Here is a 17,602-nt window from a genome sequence, read left to right as displayed (position 1 = left end):
ATGTGTTGTTGTTCATGATCTCAGTAGGCTTCAATGTTGCTGCTACGTAGGTTCGCAACTCAACTACTACAACTGTCAGGTTTAATTTCTTACTGGTTTTCTGTATCCTGACTAACTTCTGAATGCTTTCAATTGTGGGAGTGGGCAATGAGCTCAGTGCCACCCACCCAAAAACTGCTTATTTTTTAGTGTGGGTAGTGATTGTAATCCCTATACTAATATTTATCAAGCCTGTCATTGTGATCCTCTGCCTGCATCAACTACATGTTACATGTTCACAGAGGGTGAGGTGGTGTCAAACGTGGTGGCAGATCTCTGCTCACTGTTTGTCGTCACGCTCATTCTCAGAGGCGTCAAACCTGTTATATCAGGTAAAGATTTCAGATAAAGTTGTTTGGTGTGTTCACATGTGTGGTATCCTCAGACTTGTAAAAAGCACATGAAAACTTAGAAGCTTTACCCTCACATTTCTTCAGGATAGCATTGCTTGTGCATGATCTGATAGATTTTGAGTAATTTGGTTGTTCAATTGGTTTTGCACTATCATTCTTAACAGACATTCCTCACTGAAGGAATTATGTGTATGGCCTCATCAAATTGGCACCTCCCAGGTAATGCTTGGTGTATTTGGATCAATGTTTGATTCCATGTTTTATTTGTCCCCCACCGACTTTGTTTGCTGCAGACGACATAGAAGGGAAGTGTACCAGAGAAGGACACACTGAATAATGTCTCACTAGAAGAATACCAAAACTTCCTGTATACAAATGTTGACACTCTCAGTTGTACCGTGTACCTTAGGATTTATTTAAGAAACAAGAAATCTAAAAGTTTCTTGTGTTGGGAGAGGACTGATGGGCTACATTGGGGATAAGGTTAATCAGGGTAAGCAAATGAACTATGAGCCTTATGTTGTTGTAATTTGTCAGTCTATTTGATTTTAATAAGTGGTCATGATTGTGTTGCAGGGCAAGTTTTACTTGATAATGTGGACATCAAGACGCTGCAATCGAAGCAACTTAGAGACTAGGTCGGCTTGATGAATCAGGAACCTGCTCTTTTTGCATCTACAATTCTTGAGAATATTCTTGATGGCAAACCCGATGCCACAATATCACTCAAAGAGAAAATGTAAGTGCAACAAACCGTCTTCCCCATTTTTTGCTGCTTCCAGTTAATACCCTTGATGAAACGGTCCACTGCACATAGTCTGGCTTGCTTATTGTACCTTATGTTTTGCATCAGATTTGGGTCAAGCATTACTGAGATCAACTAATTCTCCTTGTTTGGATCATCTATAAAAAGGCATATGACTATATTTAAACCATTGTAACATATTCTTTGAACAGTCTAGCCGTTGGGTGTTTTGTTTTTGTCATTAGCTCTAACAATACCACACATTTTCAGACCTCATGATAAAGCTCACATAACCCCAAGAAACAGTGTGCATGCCCAATTGAATCAAATTCTTTCCAACTTTTGAATCATATATGCTTTTAGCTAACTCCATTCCACCTCACTTTTATTTATGGAACAAATAGGTGCTGACGAGCTGATGTGGTCGTGGGATCTAACACAGCACGCGGCGGGCGAGTTCTCCTTCGCCATGGTGCAGGCCAACGACGTGTTGTAGGACCACAACCAGGTGGAGACGGTTGTTGCCACCACCTTCATCGGTGTCTATGACGGCCTCGGGGGTGTCGAGGCGTGCTGCTTCATCTCTAATCACCTATGAGTGCATACTGTCTGTATGTGCCTCTCTTGCTACTCGCTAGCTTGAGAGTTGAATTGTTTGGGTTACTGGTTATTTTTAGAGCTACATCCCTGCGCTGTTGCGATTGTCTACACTCTACAGTAACCACGAGAAATAGGTTTCTTTGTTAAGTTGTACCACTATTTTGTGAATAAGATAAAACATCAACTGCTACATGTGGTGGATTCTTGGTTTCTTGTCGAGCAGCTACCAGCTAATAAAGTCTTTACTTAGGTGCGCTTTTTGTCATGTTTCAACTCACTGGACAGTTTTTGTTACAAAAAGTGAATTTTATCTCCCAATTATTTTTGATTTGCCAATAAGCATGAATGGTTTCATTTAGTAGACTGCCTGTCAGGAGTTGATTACAATTTGCAAAAACAAATAATGGTGATGAGTGAAAATTATTAAATATTTTGCAGTGATTTAATTTCTCTACTCTTTTTAAGTGGGATTAAGTGGGAACTAGAAATGCCCACTTTTGATCCACCTATTCAAAATTCACAAGAAATAGGACATGAGAAACAGTTGAGATGTGCAAGTATCCTCCATGAGGAAAATAAGGAATGCCAAGGACACAACAAGTGGACAAATGTGCTCTAAAAGATTAATGGAAAATCTAATGTTTCATAGGAGGGAACTTTACCTGATAGTATTTTATTTTCTCAGCAGTCCAATGATGATGCATTAAGTTCATGGGATATTGAAGCCATGAGACATGCATGTGAGGGTACTGGAGAGGACATAATGTGCATGCTATATCTTCTCTATGCTATATATGGACACCTGTTACATGTGCTAGATGATATCGAGTTTTATGAAAAGCGGGTAGAATGCTTGGTGAGTTAATAATATGAATAGCCTGTTACTGAGTAGCGGATCTTTTTCTATCTATCCGCTTTGGGCTCTGCCTTACCTCCTTTCTTTCCTGTCGTCTCAAGTCAGTGCCCTTCTTTGCTTTTTTGATCAATTTCACAAGCAATAAGCTCCACTTTCTGATATTTGCCTCTTCTGAATCGTTTCCAGATATTGGAGCTTCTGGCCTCATTGCAAGCGTAAATTCATTGTGTTTTGCATTGTAATGGTTCCGTTGCGAAGCACGGGCAATTACCTAGTGATGGTTTAAACACTGAAGGTGTTACACATAATCACTTTTTGAAACCGTTTACTTACACTGCTAAATTCGTGAAACTTACTTAGATTGCTAAATTCTTGAAACTAGCAATAGGATAGAGAGAAAACAGATTTCACCTGGACTAGTATAAAAATGAGAAATAGTTTTAAAATATTTTTTCTTGAAACATTTCTCCATTTGTAGTGATCGACAACAACCATACGGATTTTACTAAAAATCAATCATGTTTCCCTCACTTTCAAAGGTTTGTGATGGCTAGAAGAAGTTGCAAGGTTGCGAGTAGGGCGGGACGAAATGCTCGTGGCTTGTTGGCTCGCTCGGTTCATGGTCAGCTCGGCTCGGATCGGCTCGTTTGAATTTTTTCACGAGCTGATTTGACATTCTAGTTCGGTTCGTTAACGAGCCAGCTCGCGAGCTAAACGAGCTGCCGCATTCTAGCAAAACGAAACTATATGCATATCATTTACAGAATAATTGATGAACATGCTATATATATGTGAGGTGTCTATGCCTAGGAGTTAATCTAATGATTAATGAACTATGTTTATATGTTAATTTGGTCTATGCAAATATAATTGTGGGTTAAACTGATGAACATGTGAATTGTGAATTAATGGGTGATGAATTGTGTTAATTTGGTGTTACATTGATGTGGTTTGTGAAACTATGAGCATAATTACTATTTTCTATTGTTAAATTAGCTTGAAATTAACTAAAAATTAATTATTATGTACATATTTTTTTCTACTCTTTCTCGCGAGCTAAACGAGCTAGCTCGAGCTCGTAAACGAGTCGAGCTGAGCTGACTCTGTGGCTCGTTAGCTTAACGAGCCAGGTCGAACTCGGACGAGTCGAGCCGAGTTAGATCATTATCCACCCCTAGTTGCGAGCTTAGCGGTACACATGGGGCTTTTTTTACGGTTTCTTTACATCATAATTGGTTTCTATCGGCCAAATATTTCGCTTCTCGTTTGTCTACGTGAGAATTATCTAAATCAACGTGAATGCATGATTCGTCGACTCGTTGCGACATAAATTCACTGGACCTTTTTATTATTTTATGATATTTAGATTCTGGTAACAGCTAGATCAGAAACTTTTAATAAATGATGGCAACTTTTAAGAAATGATGGCACGTCGATGAGCTGAAAAACAACGGGCGAACGGCAGCGACATCGACCTGCAGCCGTAAAATACCACGGCCAACCGAGGTTCCAAGAGACAAGGCCAGACAAAGACAGTGGGTTCTTTCATCTGTGCAGGTACACCCAGAAAAACTTCGTAATTAAACTACAGTGCAAAGAAGCCATACGGCACAGACCCTAGCCACACAAATACGCCAGTTGTCGGGTGCCCCACTGCAAAACCACAAAAACTTCCGGTCTTCACGCCCGCGCCACGCCGCCTGGACCAGAGTCACCAAACCGCGGACACGCCACGAAAGCACGAACCAGGGACTCGCCCGCCATTCGCCAACCCCCACGAACCCACGGCCCTCTCCGACCCGATCGCCATCACCCCACGCACTCGCACCCTTCAGGGCTACCCCATAAAAACGCCCACGACGGCGACTGGCCTTTCGATTCGCCCAGGGCAATATTCCCCCCGGACCAAACTAGATCAGCGAAACCCACTCCGCTCTCCCGAGATCGGACACATGGCGGCGGCGGCAGTGACGTCCAACGGCGGCGCAGTGGCCGCGAACGGGCCGGCGCCCGGCAGGCTGGCCTCCGTGTACAGCGAGGTGCAGACGAGCCGGCTCCTGCACACGCTGCCCCTCCCCTCCGTCCTCCGCTCCAACTTCTCGGTCGTCGACGGCCCCGCCAGCTCCGCCGCGGGTAACCCCGGTGAGTGACCGTTCAACGCTGCCTGTAACTTCGGATCTCGGGTCTTGCATGTGGTTTGCTACGTATTCCATCGAGCTCACCGGATTTGTGGCTGGCTCGATCGATCTGTCGCAGATGAGATCGCCAAGCTCTTCCCCAACCTGTTCGGCCAGCCCTCGGCGTCGCTGGTGCCTTCGGCCGAGCCCGCGGCGACCAGGCCGCTAAAGGTCGGTGTCGTGCTCTCTGGTGGACAGGCGCCCGGCGGGCACAATGTCATCTGCGGCATCTTTGGTGAGTATGTGTTTGCTTGCTGAGCTTTTCAATCACCAAAACTGCCAAGGCTCTAGTTGTTTTAGTGCTAATGGAGGCGATTTGGAGTTGATAGGAGATCCAAAGAACTTAGGGTAGTGCCATTAGTTGAGTTAAAAGGGTATTCCCGCGTTCGTCAGTAATGTAGTGTCTTTAAATGAGGCCCCAGTGAACTTCGCAGCTATAGATCTCCATGGATTTTTGTAGTATGATGAGGCAAAACTGATTGATTTCAGTTGTTTTTTTTGGAGTGAGTCCCTTATTGGATTTGTTGAGTAGACAATGAAAGAGTTTGATTGTGTTTTGAAGGCTTTCCTGAAGCGATTCTTGTGTTTGACTTTGCCTGGTGTCGGTTGGATCAGATTACCTTCAGGAGCGTGCAAAAGGTAGCACCTTGCTTGGATTCAAGGGAGGCCCTGCTGGGATCATGAAGTGCAAATATGTGGAACTCACTTCAGACTTTGTGTATCCCTACAGAAACCAGGTACAACAACATATACTTTAATAAGTATACTTGTTGACTGAATTTTTAATTCTGTTCACTTTGTTTATTTAAATAATGTTTGTTTGCCTGTTAGTGTTAGGTAAGTTTTTGGAGTTTTCGCGTTGCAATTGTGTTTCTTATGTGTCAACCACTGTTAGTGTTTTTGCAAAATTATTACTAACAAAGCGTGATTAGTTCAGCAAACTAACCTTTGTAGTAATGAACTGTCGGTTATTGAATTTCCTACTCTTACATGCATGACACCATAATGAGGTGATTAGTAGGAAACTATTTCCTTTCGATGATGCATTTAAATTTTATTTCTTTTTGATAGGGCGGATTCGATATGATCTGCAGTGGAAGGGACAAGATTGAAACACCGGAGCAGGTATGTCTCTGGGGTCTGGCCATGTTTATGTGCAGATGCTTATGGAAAAACTTTGCTACTGGATTGCTTAATCATGGTATTTTTTTTCTCAACTACCTATGTTTGTTGTGCAGTTCAAGCAAGCTGAAGACACAGCCAACAAGCTTGATTTGGATGGACTTGTTGTCATTGGTGGTGATGATTCAAACACCAATGCCTGCCTTCTTGGTGAATACTTTAGGTTGGCTGCTGACACTATGTTTTGGTGTTCCAATATTACGGCTGATTTATGAATATAACATTCCGATAGTAGTTGACTTTTTCTTGATCTAACTGTTTTTCTGCTTATTCACAAGAAAATCAAGATTATGATACCAAATTATGAATTTTGCTTCATAGGTCAAGGAACCTGAAGACTCGTGTTATTGGTTGCCCAAAGACTATCGATGGAGATCTGAAATGTAAGGAGGTACCAACAAGCTTTGGATTTGATACTGCTTGCAAGGTATCTAATTCTTGATCCTTTGCTCATCTCACAGTATCATGCATGCAAAATTATCCCAGATTTTTAATTAGCTACAACAGTAATGGCACAACTGCTTAAGCATTTTTTCAATTTGAGAATTTAAGGCATCTTACACATGCATTTGAAAACCCATCATGACTATACCATGACAAAGAATCATCTTTTTCAGATATACTCCGAAATGATTGGCAATGTTATGACTGATGCAAGATCCACAGGAAAATACTACCACTGTAAGTTTATCAGCAGCAATAAAATAGGTTGTCATTTAATAATTATGGACGAGTAAGTTGATTTCTCCACTATATTGACGTAGTAGTATCTCACATCCTATTGGAAAGGGGCAGATTTAGTGTTAGAGGCTCTCACATGAGTGAGGTCTAGAGAAGAGATAAACCAAGAGGCAAGACAAGCCTTCTCCCCGTGGATACGTAGAGGCTGCTTCAAACCCGTGACCTGGAGTGAGACAGCTGTCACCAGTGCACCAGGCCTACTTTGCATCCTATTGGAACATTTGGAAAAACATCCACACCACGTGATGTTATGTATGTTGTTATTAAGTCCTGTTTCCTAAGCACTCTCCTAGTTACTTGTGCTAGTTAATTATAGTCATTAAAGACCTTGAGCAGCTCAACAGGTGTGTGTGGCTGCCAAGGCTCCTATCTGATTAGCTAAGCTCTAATGAGCTTTTATGTAATCAATGTGACTCATCTCATCTTCTATATAATCAAGCAATGATGGCTGAGGTTAGTACCTCCGGCAAAACCACTCTGTTTACCTCTAACATTTGGTACCAGAGCTTAGGTTAGACACCTGAGAGTCTCAAGGCCGACCCCTCTCTTCTCTACTCATGTCGACTTCTGCTGAGCGCGCTGCCAGGCTCAAGGCCAAGGGAACCAGCGAGGGAGAGCTGGGCGACTTCTCCAGCCGGGCTGCACGCCTGAAGGCTGCAGAGGAAGCAGCGACGCTGGCAGTCCAGGCAGCGAAGCAGGCAGCGGCTGCAGCAGAGGCAGCGGCAAGGACGGCGCAGGAGCTGCGGGCCGAAATCGCCGCCGAGAAGGGAGAAGATGAGGAGGTCTGGGAGGAGGAAGAGGAAACAGAGAGGAACAGGCGCATGAGGACTCCACCGCGAGATAGGAGGCGCTCGCAGTCACCACTACGGGACCGAAGGCGCTGCCGTGGCGGCGCTCGCTACGAGTCGCCGCAAGGAAGGGTGGTGTACCGCGACTCCGGCAGCGGCACGTCGTGGCCAATGCTGGACAAGACGAACTACTACGAGTGGAGCCAGACCATGAAGCTGAGGATGCAGGCGCGCGATCTTTGGGACGCCATTGAAGGCGGTCCTGTCCAGTTCCGCGATGACAGACGCGCACTGGAGGTGATTGTCGGGGCTGTACCCAAGGAGATGGGTCTCCCACTGCTCGACAAGGCTACGGCGAAGGAGGCATGGGACGCCATCGCTGCGACCCGCATCGGCGTGGACAGGGTCCGTCGAGCAACACTGCAGCGCCTCCGCCGTGACTGGGAGAACATCAGCGTCAATCCTGGTGAGCAAGTGGATGACTTTGCTGTGCGGTTGTCAACTCTGCACCAGCAGCTTGTCATCCATGGCGATAGGGACATCACCGAGGAGCGCGTGGTGGAGAAATTCCTGCGCACGGTGCCAGCTAAGTACTCGCAGATCGTCGTCGCCATTGAGCAGTTCCTTGATTTTGAGGCACTGACTCTTGAGGAGGTGACTGGAAGGCTTAAGGCAGTGGACAATCGCGAAGAACAAATATTGACCGAGCCGGTGGCCATCAATGGCAAGCTGTTGTACACTGAGGAGCAGTGGAAAGCACGATGCAGAAAGGAAAAGAAGGGAGACGATGCATGTGGCTCTGGTTCCAGGAACCAGCGTGGTGGCGGTGGACGCAGCCGCGGTGGTGGACGAGGACGAGGCAGAGTAGGTGGACGTGGTGGCGGACGAGGAGACGGCAATGTTGCTGGCCGTGTCGGCCCCAACACCTGCCTCAACTGCAACCAGGAAGGCCACTGGGCACGTGAGTGTCCGCAGCCGCGCCTTGAGGATGCAGAGCGCGGCGGTGGCGGTGGAAACCGTGCTGGCCGCGGCGGTGGCAACCGTGGTGGAGGTCGCGGCGGTGGAAATCAGGCTGGACAGCGTGGCGGGAACCAAGGAAGGCATGAGGCGCGCGTCCAGTACGCCGAATGTGAAGAAGATGGTGCTCTGTTTCTGGCACAGGGCTTTATCAGCCTAGAGCAGAGCACGCCGGCGCACAGCTACACGGCGCAGCACGTCGAGCTCTCTGAGCCACGTGCCTGTGCCTACCTTGGCGTGAATGGAGAAGATATGGACAGCGGTTGGTACCTAGACTCTGGCGCAACACATCACATGACCGGGCGTCAAGAACTCTTTGCTGATCTGAACACTGGCGTTCGAGGAACGGTCTGTTTCGGGGATGCATCGAAGGTGGAAATCAAGGGAGTTGGATCCATCATTTTTCAAGCCAAGACCGGTGAGCAGAGAGTTCTTCATGGCGTTTACTACATTCCAGCGCTGAAGAACTCCATACTAAGTCTGGGACAGCTTGATGAAGGAGGGTCCAAGGTTGTGATTAACCATGGCGTGCTTCACATTTGGGACAATCATCACCGATTGCTGGCCAAGGTACATCGAGGAAAGAACAGGTTGTACATTTTGCACCTCGAGGCTGCACAACCTATCTGTCTCGCGGCGCGCAAGGATGTTGAGGCATGGCAGTGGCACGAACGTTTCGGCCATCTGAACTTCGATGCACTCCGACGACTCAGCAAGGAGGAGATGGCACGTGGGATGCCGGTGGTCGATCATGTGGAGCAGGTATGTGACACTTGTGTCACCACGAAGCAGAGGCGGCGCTCTTTTCCGGCCGCAGCAGCATATCGTGCCCATAATCAACTCGAATTGGTGCACGGTGATCTGTGCGGCCCAGTCACGCCAGCAACACCGGTGGGCAACCGCTACATCCTGCTGCTCGTTGATGATGCCACCCGTTTTATGTGGGCTGTGTTGCTGCCATCAAAGGACGCAGCGGCAGAAGCAATCAAGAAGATCAAGGCGGCAGCAGAGGTGGAAAGTGGGCGCAAGTTGAAGGTCCTGCGCACCGACAATGGCGGGGAATTCACCGTCGCGGAGTTCGCCGCATACTGCGCCAATGAAGGTATTAAAAGGCATTTCAGTGCTCCTTATTCACCGCAACAGAATGGTGTGGTTGAGCGCAGGAATCAAACTGTGGTGGCCATGGCACGAGCCCTGCTCAAGCAACGCCAGATGCCTTCTCGGTTTTGGGGGGAGGCTGTGATGACGGCTGTGCATATTCTGAATCGATCTCCAACAAAGGCGCTGAAGAATGTAACTCCGTATGAGGCATGGCATGGCCGCGCACCAACAATTGGCCATCTCAAGGTATTTGGCTGCGTGGCTTATACCCGGCAGCTTACTCAGCTCCAGAAACTTGATGATCGCGGTAAGGCTGGAGTGTTCATTGGCTATGCAGAAGGGGCCAAGGCATATCGTGTATTTGATCCAGTGTCCCAGCGCGTGCGAGTCAGCCGTGATGTGGTATTTGATGAAGGACGTGGCTGGGACTGGGCATCAGCGGCAGCAGGTACTTCAGAGGCAGCATGCAGCGATTTTGTTGTCGAGTTTCCATGGGCAGAAGAGTTTCCTGAAGCAGAAAGTTCAGTGTTACCCTCACCACCTCTTCAGCCACATCCTACATCACCTAGTCTCCCTTTGGTGAGTGCAGGAGAGTCTGCAGCAGAAGCAGAGGAATCCGAAGTGGAGACAGAGGTGCCTGTGTCACCTAGAACACCTACACCAGCTCCAGCAAGCCCGCAGATAGAGCATGTGACTCCTCTGGAGAATGATAGTGAAAGGGTGGATGCTTGTCATGATGGTGAAGAGCTTCGTTATAGGAAGGTCCATGATATTATTGGTAATCAGCCAACCCCTTTGCCGGCACAGAGGTTGTTTGCAAAACTAAACCTCACTCATGCCGGTGAGCCCACAAGCTATGAAGAGGCAAAAGATGATCCAGATTGGCAGGCAGCAATGAAGGAAGAGCTGAGCTCAGTTGAGCGGAATGGGACTTGGGAACTTGTTACTCCTAGTCCAGGTCATCGCCCAATTTCATTGAAGTGGGTGTTTAAATTGAAGAAGGATGAACATGGTGCTGTGATCAGGCACAAGGCAAGACTTGTGGCCCGTGGCTTTGTTCAGAAGGAAGGGATTGACTATGAAGATGCTTTTGCACCAGTTGCAAGAATGGAATCAGTACGTGTTTTACTTGCTCTAGCAGCACAAGAAGGTTGGACAGTACATCACATGGATGTGAAGTCTGCATTTCTGAATGGAGAACTCAAGGAAGAGGTTTATGTTACTCAGCCACCAGGTTTTGAAGTATCAGGAGAAGAGAAGAAAGTGTACAGGTTACACAAGGCATTGTATGGCCTAAGACAGGCTCCTCGGGCGTGGAATGCCAAACTTGATTTGACTCTCAAGCAGATGGGTTTTGAGCAGAATGTATATGAGGCTGCCATGTACAGGAAAGGTTCAGGTGATTCTTTGCTGATAATTGGAGTCTATGTTGATGATTTGATCATCACTGGAGTCAATCAGCAGAAGATTGAAGCTTTCAAGGCAAAAATGAAGCAGACATTCGAAATGAGTGAATTGGGTCTGTTGTCTTTCTATCTTGGGGTTGAGGTAAGACAATCAGAGGGAAGCATTACTCTGAAACAGACTCATTATGCTAAAAAGATACTTGAGCTCGGTGGTATGGCAGACTGTAATCCAGCTACCACCCCCATGGAAGAAAGGTTGAAACTGAGCAAGGAAAGTACAGCAAAGGAGGTAAATCCAACTCAGTATAGAAGACTAGTTGGTAGTCTGAGATATCTAGTGCACACAAGGCCAGATTTGGCTTTTGCTGTAGGGTATGTTAGCAGATTTCTGGAGAAGCCAACAGCTGAACATCTTCAGGCTGTAAAAAGGATCTTGAGATATGTGACAGGTACTCTAGATCATGGGCTATGCTATACTAGAATGACAGGCAAGGCAAGACTTGTGGGTTATAGTGACTCAGACTTGGCTGGAGATATTGATACAAGTAGAAGCACTACTGGATGTTTGTTTTTCCTTGGAAACAGTCTGGTCAGCTGGCAATCTATCAAGCAGAGAGTTGTTGCATTGTCAAGCTGTGAGGCTGAATATGTGGCAATGACAACAGCTGCAACCCAAGCCTTGTGGTTGTCAAGGTTGTTTGCAGAACTATTGGGAAGAGAAGTTGAGGTGGTGGAACTTAGAGTAGACAATAAATCTGCTCTAGCTTTGGCAAAGAATCCTGTTTTCCATGACAGGAGCAAACATATTAGAATCAAGCATCACTTCATCAGGGACTGTGTGGAAGAAGGTAGCATCAAAACAGAATTTATTCCCACTGCAGATCAGCTTGCTGATATACTGACCAAAGCTTTGGGCAAGACCAAGTTGGAAGATATGAGAAGCAGAATTGGGATCAAGGAGATCAAGATCAGTTGAAACAGGCCTTAGGGGGAGAAATGTTGTTATTAAGTCCTGTTTCCTAAGCACTCTCCTAGTTACTTGTGCTAGTTAATTATAGTCATTAAAGACCTTGAGCAGCTCAACAGGTGTGTGCGGCTGCCAAGGCTCCTATCTGATTAGCTAAGCTCTAATGAGCTTTTATGTAATCAATGTGACTCATCTCATCTTCTATATAATCAAGCAATGATGGCTGAGGTTAGTACCTCCGGCAAAACCACTCTGTTTACCTCTAACAATGTAGCATTATTTGACATTATAAAACAGTGCTAATATGTAATCCATGAATGCTGGAAGTATATAACTGGACTTCAGATGACACACTTTAACATTTTTGGCTTTTTTTGTAATCAAATTTCTAACAAGCACTCGCTCTTGCAGTTGTGAGGCTTATGGGTCGTGCTGCTTCTCACATTACATTGGAATGCGCTTTGCAAACACACCCCAATGCTGCACTCATTGGGGAAGAGGTTGGTGTTACATGCAAAGTTCTTTCTACATGGAATTAGCATGATTGGATGTTCCCGCCTTTATTTAAGTAGATTAGGTACATACAATGCAAAAGGTCAGTAATTGTCCATGCAGAAGTATCCATGTTTGTATGTTTAAATTAAATTTACAGAACAACTAATTTGACCTAATACCCACTACAACTCTCTTAACATGTATCATTAAACTACAACGGCTTTGGCATATGGTACCTCCTACCAACTTTCTCGTAACTACTCAGTGTCAAGATAGTTGTAGTTCTGTGATAAATGTTAAATCAGTTGTCGTTTTATGGTTCCAAGTGTCAAAATAGTTGCTCTTCTGTGATACATGTTAAAGTAGTTGCTGGAGATAGTCTTAGTCAAAGAGGAAGTATTGGGCGCACCAACACAAGAACATATTGGTGCACGTGTGCACAAACTCAATCTCATCCAGCGTATCCAATCTGAAGTCCCAGGCGAGAGGTGATTATCTTCCTATCGCTCTATGGCTGATTCAAGCCCACTTAGATTTGATCCAATTGAAAGCAAAGGTGACTGAGAAGATGAGGGGATTATCACCTCTTACTGGGCCATTCAGACTGGATCACATGGATGGGATTGAATTTGTGCACACATGGACGAGATTGAGTTTGTTGACATCTACACCATATGATACTCCCTCTAGTTAAAATTTATGCTGTATTAATGCAATTCTTTTTGTACATCTTCTCAAATTTTGGAATCTAAAGAACAAGTTAGCAGACTACATTGTTATCTCTGATAGGTTCATTATGGTTTTATTGTTCATAATTCTGTGCATCATTATTTCACAAATAATGTCTTTTTTTGCCATTGTAGGTTGCTGCGAAGAAAGAAACCCTTAAGAATGTCACAAACTACATTACTGATATCATCTGCAAGCGTGCAGATCTTGGTTACAACTATGGTGTTATCCTTATACCAGAAGGCCTGATTGATTTCATCCCAGAGGTTTGACTCTATGTTCTGTGACTGTGTTACCCGTAGAACATATTACTGACATAACTCCTTTTCTTTTGAAGGTTCAAAAACTCATCGCGGAATTGAATGAAATTTTAGCACATGATGTTGTTGATGAGGCAGGGGCCTGGAAAAGCAAGCTTCAGGCTGAATCAAGGGAGCTGTTTGAGTTTTTGCCCAAAACTATTCAGGAGCAACTTATGCTTGAAAGAGATCCCCATGGCAATGTTCAGGTAAAGACTGGGAATATTGTTTAACTTTCTTGGTCTCTTCTAACAGGATTCTTTCTGCTGAAAGGATACCAGTAACTTAGACATGCTCACTAGTCTTGTTGTTTTAGGTTGCAAAAATTGAAACTGAGAAAATGCTTATTAGCATGGTGGAAACTGAACTGGAGAAGAGAAAAGCTGAGGGGAGATACTCTGCACATTTCAGAGGACAAGCTCATTTCTTTGGGTAAGCGTTTTTTTTTTAATTTTGTGAACTGAGCAATAACTTGGTTGGTAGACTTCCCACTGAGGAGGCCACCCCTGAGAATTAGTTTCAGGGAGTTCCCTGGCCAGCTAGGGTTTTGGGTACTCCACTTTTTTAATACAAAGCCATGAAATGTCATCTCCAACTCTCTCATGTAGCTTTTGTTATTGCAGGTACGAAGGAAGATGCGGCCTTCCTACTAATTTTGATTCTAACTATTGCTATGCATTAGGCTATGGTGCTGGTGCCCTTCTCCAAAGTGGGAAGACAGGACTTATTTCGTCGGTACAATTTCTGACCTTATCATCTTATGTGATATACTCAAATGAGTCATACTTGTATTGTACCTCGTAAAACTGTGAGTTCTCTGGCACAGAATAGATAGGCACCAGTGCTCAATTATGTAAACATCACCATTGTCATGGACCTTCGGTCCATGGGGATAGCTGTCTTCTCCGGCGAGGTTATACCCCTCTGCCGCAGGCTTGGTTCTAGGGTAGCAGCCCTAGGCGCTTGAGAGGGTCATTGCAAGAGAGAGAGATTGGTTTGATAATGATCTTGCTTGATTTATTCCCTACTGCCATGCGGCTTATAAATAGTCCTATGGCTAACCAACTTCTTCTACAAACTCTCAACTAACTCCTACTTTCTTGGACTTATCTGATGCTAACTAACTCTCCACAATTCTCTCATTTCAATCTTATTCTCTAACCTTATCCCAACTCATCTCAATCTTATTCTCTAGCCTTATCCCAGCCTAGCTGTTGCCTCTCGCTCCCTATTATGCCCATGACATCTCCCCCTCCCTTGAGGACCAGCTCGTCCTCGAGCTGCCATAGACTTACCTGACACGACTTAAGGTTAAGCCTTTTACATCTCGGCTTACCTTTATTATTTAAGACGAAAATACAAAATAATTGTGGAACTAAAATATAAATTTGAACTGCAGCTATGTCCTCCTGTCCTCCTGGATCCCAAGGAAAGAGCTGAACTGCGGACTTCACGTTGGATGAAAGGTGAAGGAGGAACCAGCCCTTGGGTCTGTCCAGCACCAAGGCAGTTGCCCGAATGAGGGAGACGACCCTCTTTGGCCGTGCAGGGGGGCTGCATACCCAGATCTCGACTTCTGCAGGGGGTTCAAAAAGTATAGACGAGACCTGGTGGTTGGACGCGCAGGCTGCGAGTTGGTGCAGCGATGAGCTGATCAGCAAGTGCAGCTTCCGCACCGCCCGCCTAACAGGGAAGCCGCGCACTGCGGCTTGCAGGCGCACCATGGCCTGCTCATGTGATGACGGCCATGGGGTGGCCCTGGAGGCCACAGCAAGGTGCTTCTCCCCACGAAGGGACTGTACCTGGCGGCGTGCCAGGAACCCTCGCGCTGCCGCCTGAAGCCGCACCGCTGCTTGGAGTTCCTTCTCTGTCTTCTCCTTGTAGCGGTGGAACATCACAACGAATTGATCCCACTTCTTTTCGAGCCGAGTGAATGCATCTGGAGTTGGAGAGGGCGGGTGGGAGGGCGTTGCGGCGGCAGATGGCGCGGCGGCTGGTGGTGTTGAGGGATGGGCGGCTGGTGGTGGTGAGGATAACCTGGAGCTGATACCAGGTGTCATGGACCTTCGGTCCATGGGGATAGCTGTCTTCTCCGGCGAGGTTATACCCCTCTGCCGCAGGCTTGGTTCTAGGGTAGCAGCCCTAGGCGCTTGAGAGGGTCATTGCAAGAGAGAGAGATTGGTTTGATAATGATCTTGCTTGATTTATTCCCTGCTGCCATGCGGCTTATAAATAGCCCTATGGCTAACCAACTTCTCCTACAAACTCTCAACTAACTCATACTTTCTTGGACTTATCTGATGCTAACTAACTCTTCACAATTCTCTCATTTCATTCTTATTCTCTAACCTTATCCCAGCTCATCTCAATCTTATTCTCTAGCCTTATCCGAGCCTGGCTGTTGCCTCTCGCTCCCTATTATGCCCATGACAACCATCTCAATATTAAAAAGGTGCCTAGCAAATTTTTGCATTTAGTTTCACCTTGTGCTGCGTAGTGGTTACATATAGAAGTCATGGCATGTAGGACACATGAGATTCTTAAACAGACACCTACAGTATTAGGAGCATCTGGGAGATGTCTTATATTGTGATTGTGGCTGATCGTATGTACTTGCATGATTTGGTCGCTGTCTTTTTTCTTTGCTTAGGTTGGCAACCTTGCGGCTCCAGTAGAAGAATGGACTGTTGGTGGAACAGCATTGACATCACTGATGGATGTTGAGAGGAGGCACGGTAATTTTCTTGCTTCACTTTGTTACCAACTGATGGCTACTCTACTATGCTCTAGCAGCATTCTTCTTTACACTTTATTCAAGTAGCAACCAATGTGTGACATGTCAGTCTTGTCCCCTTTTGGGTTTATTAGCATTTATGCTTCGGCTATATTTTTTGCTGCATCGTTTGTCGCTTCGAGTGTAACTTTTGACATTGTTCTCTGCATTCAGGCAAGTTCAAGCCAGTGATCAAGAAGGCTATGGTGGAACTCGATGGTACGATGAACTTTGGAATGTTTGATTTACTGCTGATTATGATGTTTTTATGGTTTATGTCCTTTTCCCAAAATGTGATATTATGTGCTGCCCGATTTCCAGCTGCACCTTTCAAGAAATATGCATCGTTGAGGGATGAGTGGGCCATCAAGAACAGATACATCAGCCCTGGTATGTGGAAATGAAATTGCTAGGAATGACCATCTAGTTTAGTCCTCAGTTCAGCTCACATATTGTTGCCATGACAGGCCCCATCCAGTTCAGCGGCCCTGGAAGCGATGACTCGAACCACACCTTGATGCTGGAACTCGGTGCTGAGTTATAGAGACGCGTCCTTCACTTATTTTTGTTCTTACAGTTTTGGGAGTGGAGACTTGGACACTGGGTCTCCTGGAGCAGCCTGCAGTGCAGTCTCCATATTGTGAATTGTCTAATAAGAGGTTCGATGGGAGTTTTTTGGGTACCGACTGGATGTGGTAGAAAATAAGAACTGGTTCTAGTTTTTTTGGGTATGATTTATGCAGCAACTGACTTGTCTTGTAGCCCTGATTCTGTTCCCATGTTTGCAATCTCGTGAGAACGAACAAATTGTACACTGTCGATTGCTTGCTTCCGTTAGCAGATTATTGTACACGGTCGTTTGTCCAGTGATGTGTCCTACACTTGAAGATGCTTCGCTGTTGTAGGCATTATAGCAACTCTATTTGTTAGGTGTAATACCCTGAATTTGGGGCATAAAATTTCTTCACTAATGTCTACCAAATTTAGGTGTTACCTCTTGTCTCTCTCTAGACCTCCTCTCTCTTCCTTTTAATTAGAGTTATGTCAATTAGGTGAGAGATTAACTATTTATTTTATCAAAATCTATGTGATTCATGAAATGGTGTATCATGCTGATGTCTAAATTGTTCTTTTGTTTGATGCACATGTTTGAGTTTGATTTGAAATCCATAGAGAAAATAAAAGAAAAGCAACTAAAAATTCAGAGAAAATAGAAAAATGGAATTCGGCCCGTTAAGCTAGCCAGGCCGCGCGCGCCTGCGTCGCCTGACAGGTGGGTCTCACTTGTCAGCGATGACCCGTGCACTCTCTCTCCCTCCCTTTACCCGGTGGGG

General features: G+C 45.6%; 1 protein-coding gene and 1 long non-coding RNA gene across 2 annotated transcripts; both read left to right on the top strand.

Annotated features, from left to right (window-relative positions):
* The first annotated feature begins 254 nt into the window (after positions 1-254).
* Positions 255-994, top strand: LOC103637794 (uncharacterized). Its single transcript, XR_004852517.1, has 3 exons — positions 255-371; positions 686-875; positions 969-994. It is a non-coding gene; the product is annotated as an uncharacterized lncRNA (long non-coding RNA).
* A 3,400-nt stretch (positions 995-4,394) lies between these two features.
* LOC100282190 (uncharacterized) lies at positions 4,395-17,134 on the top strand. Its single transcript, NM_001155102.3, has 16 exons — positions 4,395-4,735; positions 4,850-5,005; positions 5,386-5,507; positions 5,842-5,895; positions 6,009-6,115; positions 6,274-6,379; positions 6,570-6,633; positions 12,384-12,472; positions 13,331-13,462; positions 13,534-13,704; positions 13,812-13,927; positions 14,119-14,230; positions 16,146-16,230; positions 16,443-16,487; positions 16,590-16,658; positions 16,736-17,134. The coding sequence occupies exons 1-16, from the start codon at positions 4,546-4,548 to the stop codon at positions 16,810-16,812; spliced, it is 1,695 nt and encodes a 564-aa protein (NP_001148574.1). The 5' UTR covers positions 4,395-4,545; the 3' UTR covers positions 16,813-17,134.
* Positions 17,135-17,602: the final 468 nt, after the last annotated feature.

This window comes from Zea mays, chromosome 9 (genome assembly GCF_902167145.1).
Source record: "Zea mays cultivar B73 chromosome 9, Zm-B73-REFERENCE-NAM-5.0, whole genome shotgun sequence".
In the NCBI taxonomy this organism is placed as follows: domain Eukaryota; kingdom Viridiplantae; phylum Streptophyta; class Magnoliopsida; order Poales; family Poaceae; genus Zea; species Zea mays.
The sequence above is the reverse complement of the archived record's forward strand: the minus strand, read 5'-3'. Positions and strand labels throughout refer to the sequence as shown.

Excerpts from the sequence above, each read along its gene's own strand:
- LOC100282190 (NM_001155102.3), top strand. The coding sequence starts at position 4,546 with ATGGCGGCGGCGGCAGTGACGTCCAACGGCGGCGCAGTGGCCGCGAAC. Across the intron at positions 6,380-6,569 it reads GATTTGATACTGCTTGCAAG|ATATACTCCGAAATGATTGG; the intron begins GTATCTAATTCT and ends CATCTTTTTCAG. Across the intron at positions 16,488-16,589 it reads GGCTATGGTGGAACTCGATG|CTGCACCTTTCAAGAAATAT; the intron begins GTACGATGAACT and ends CCCGATTTCCAG.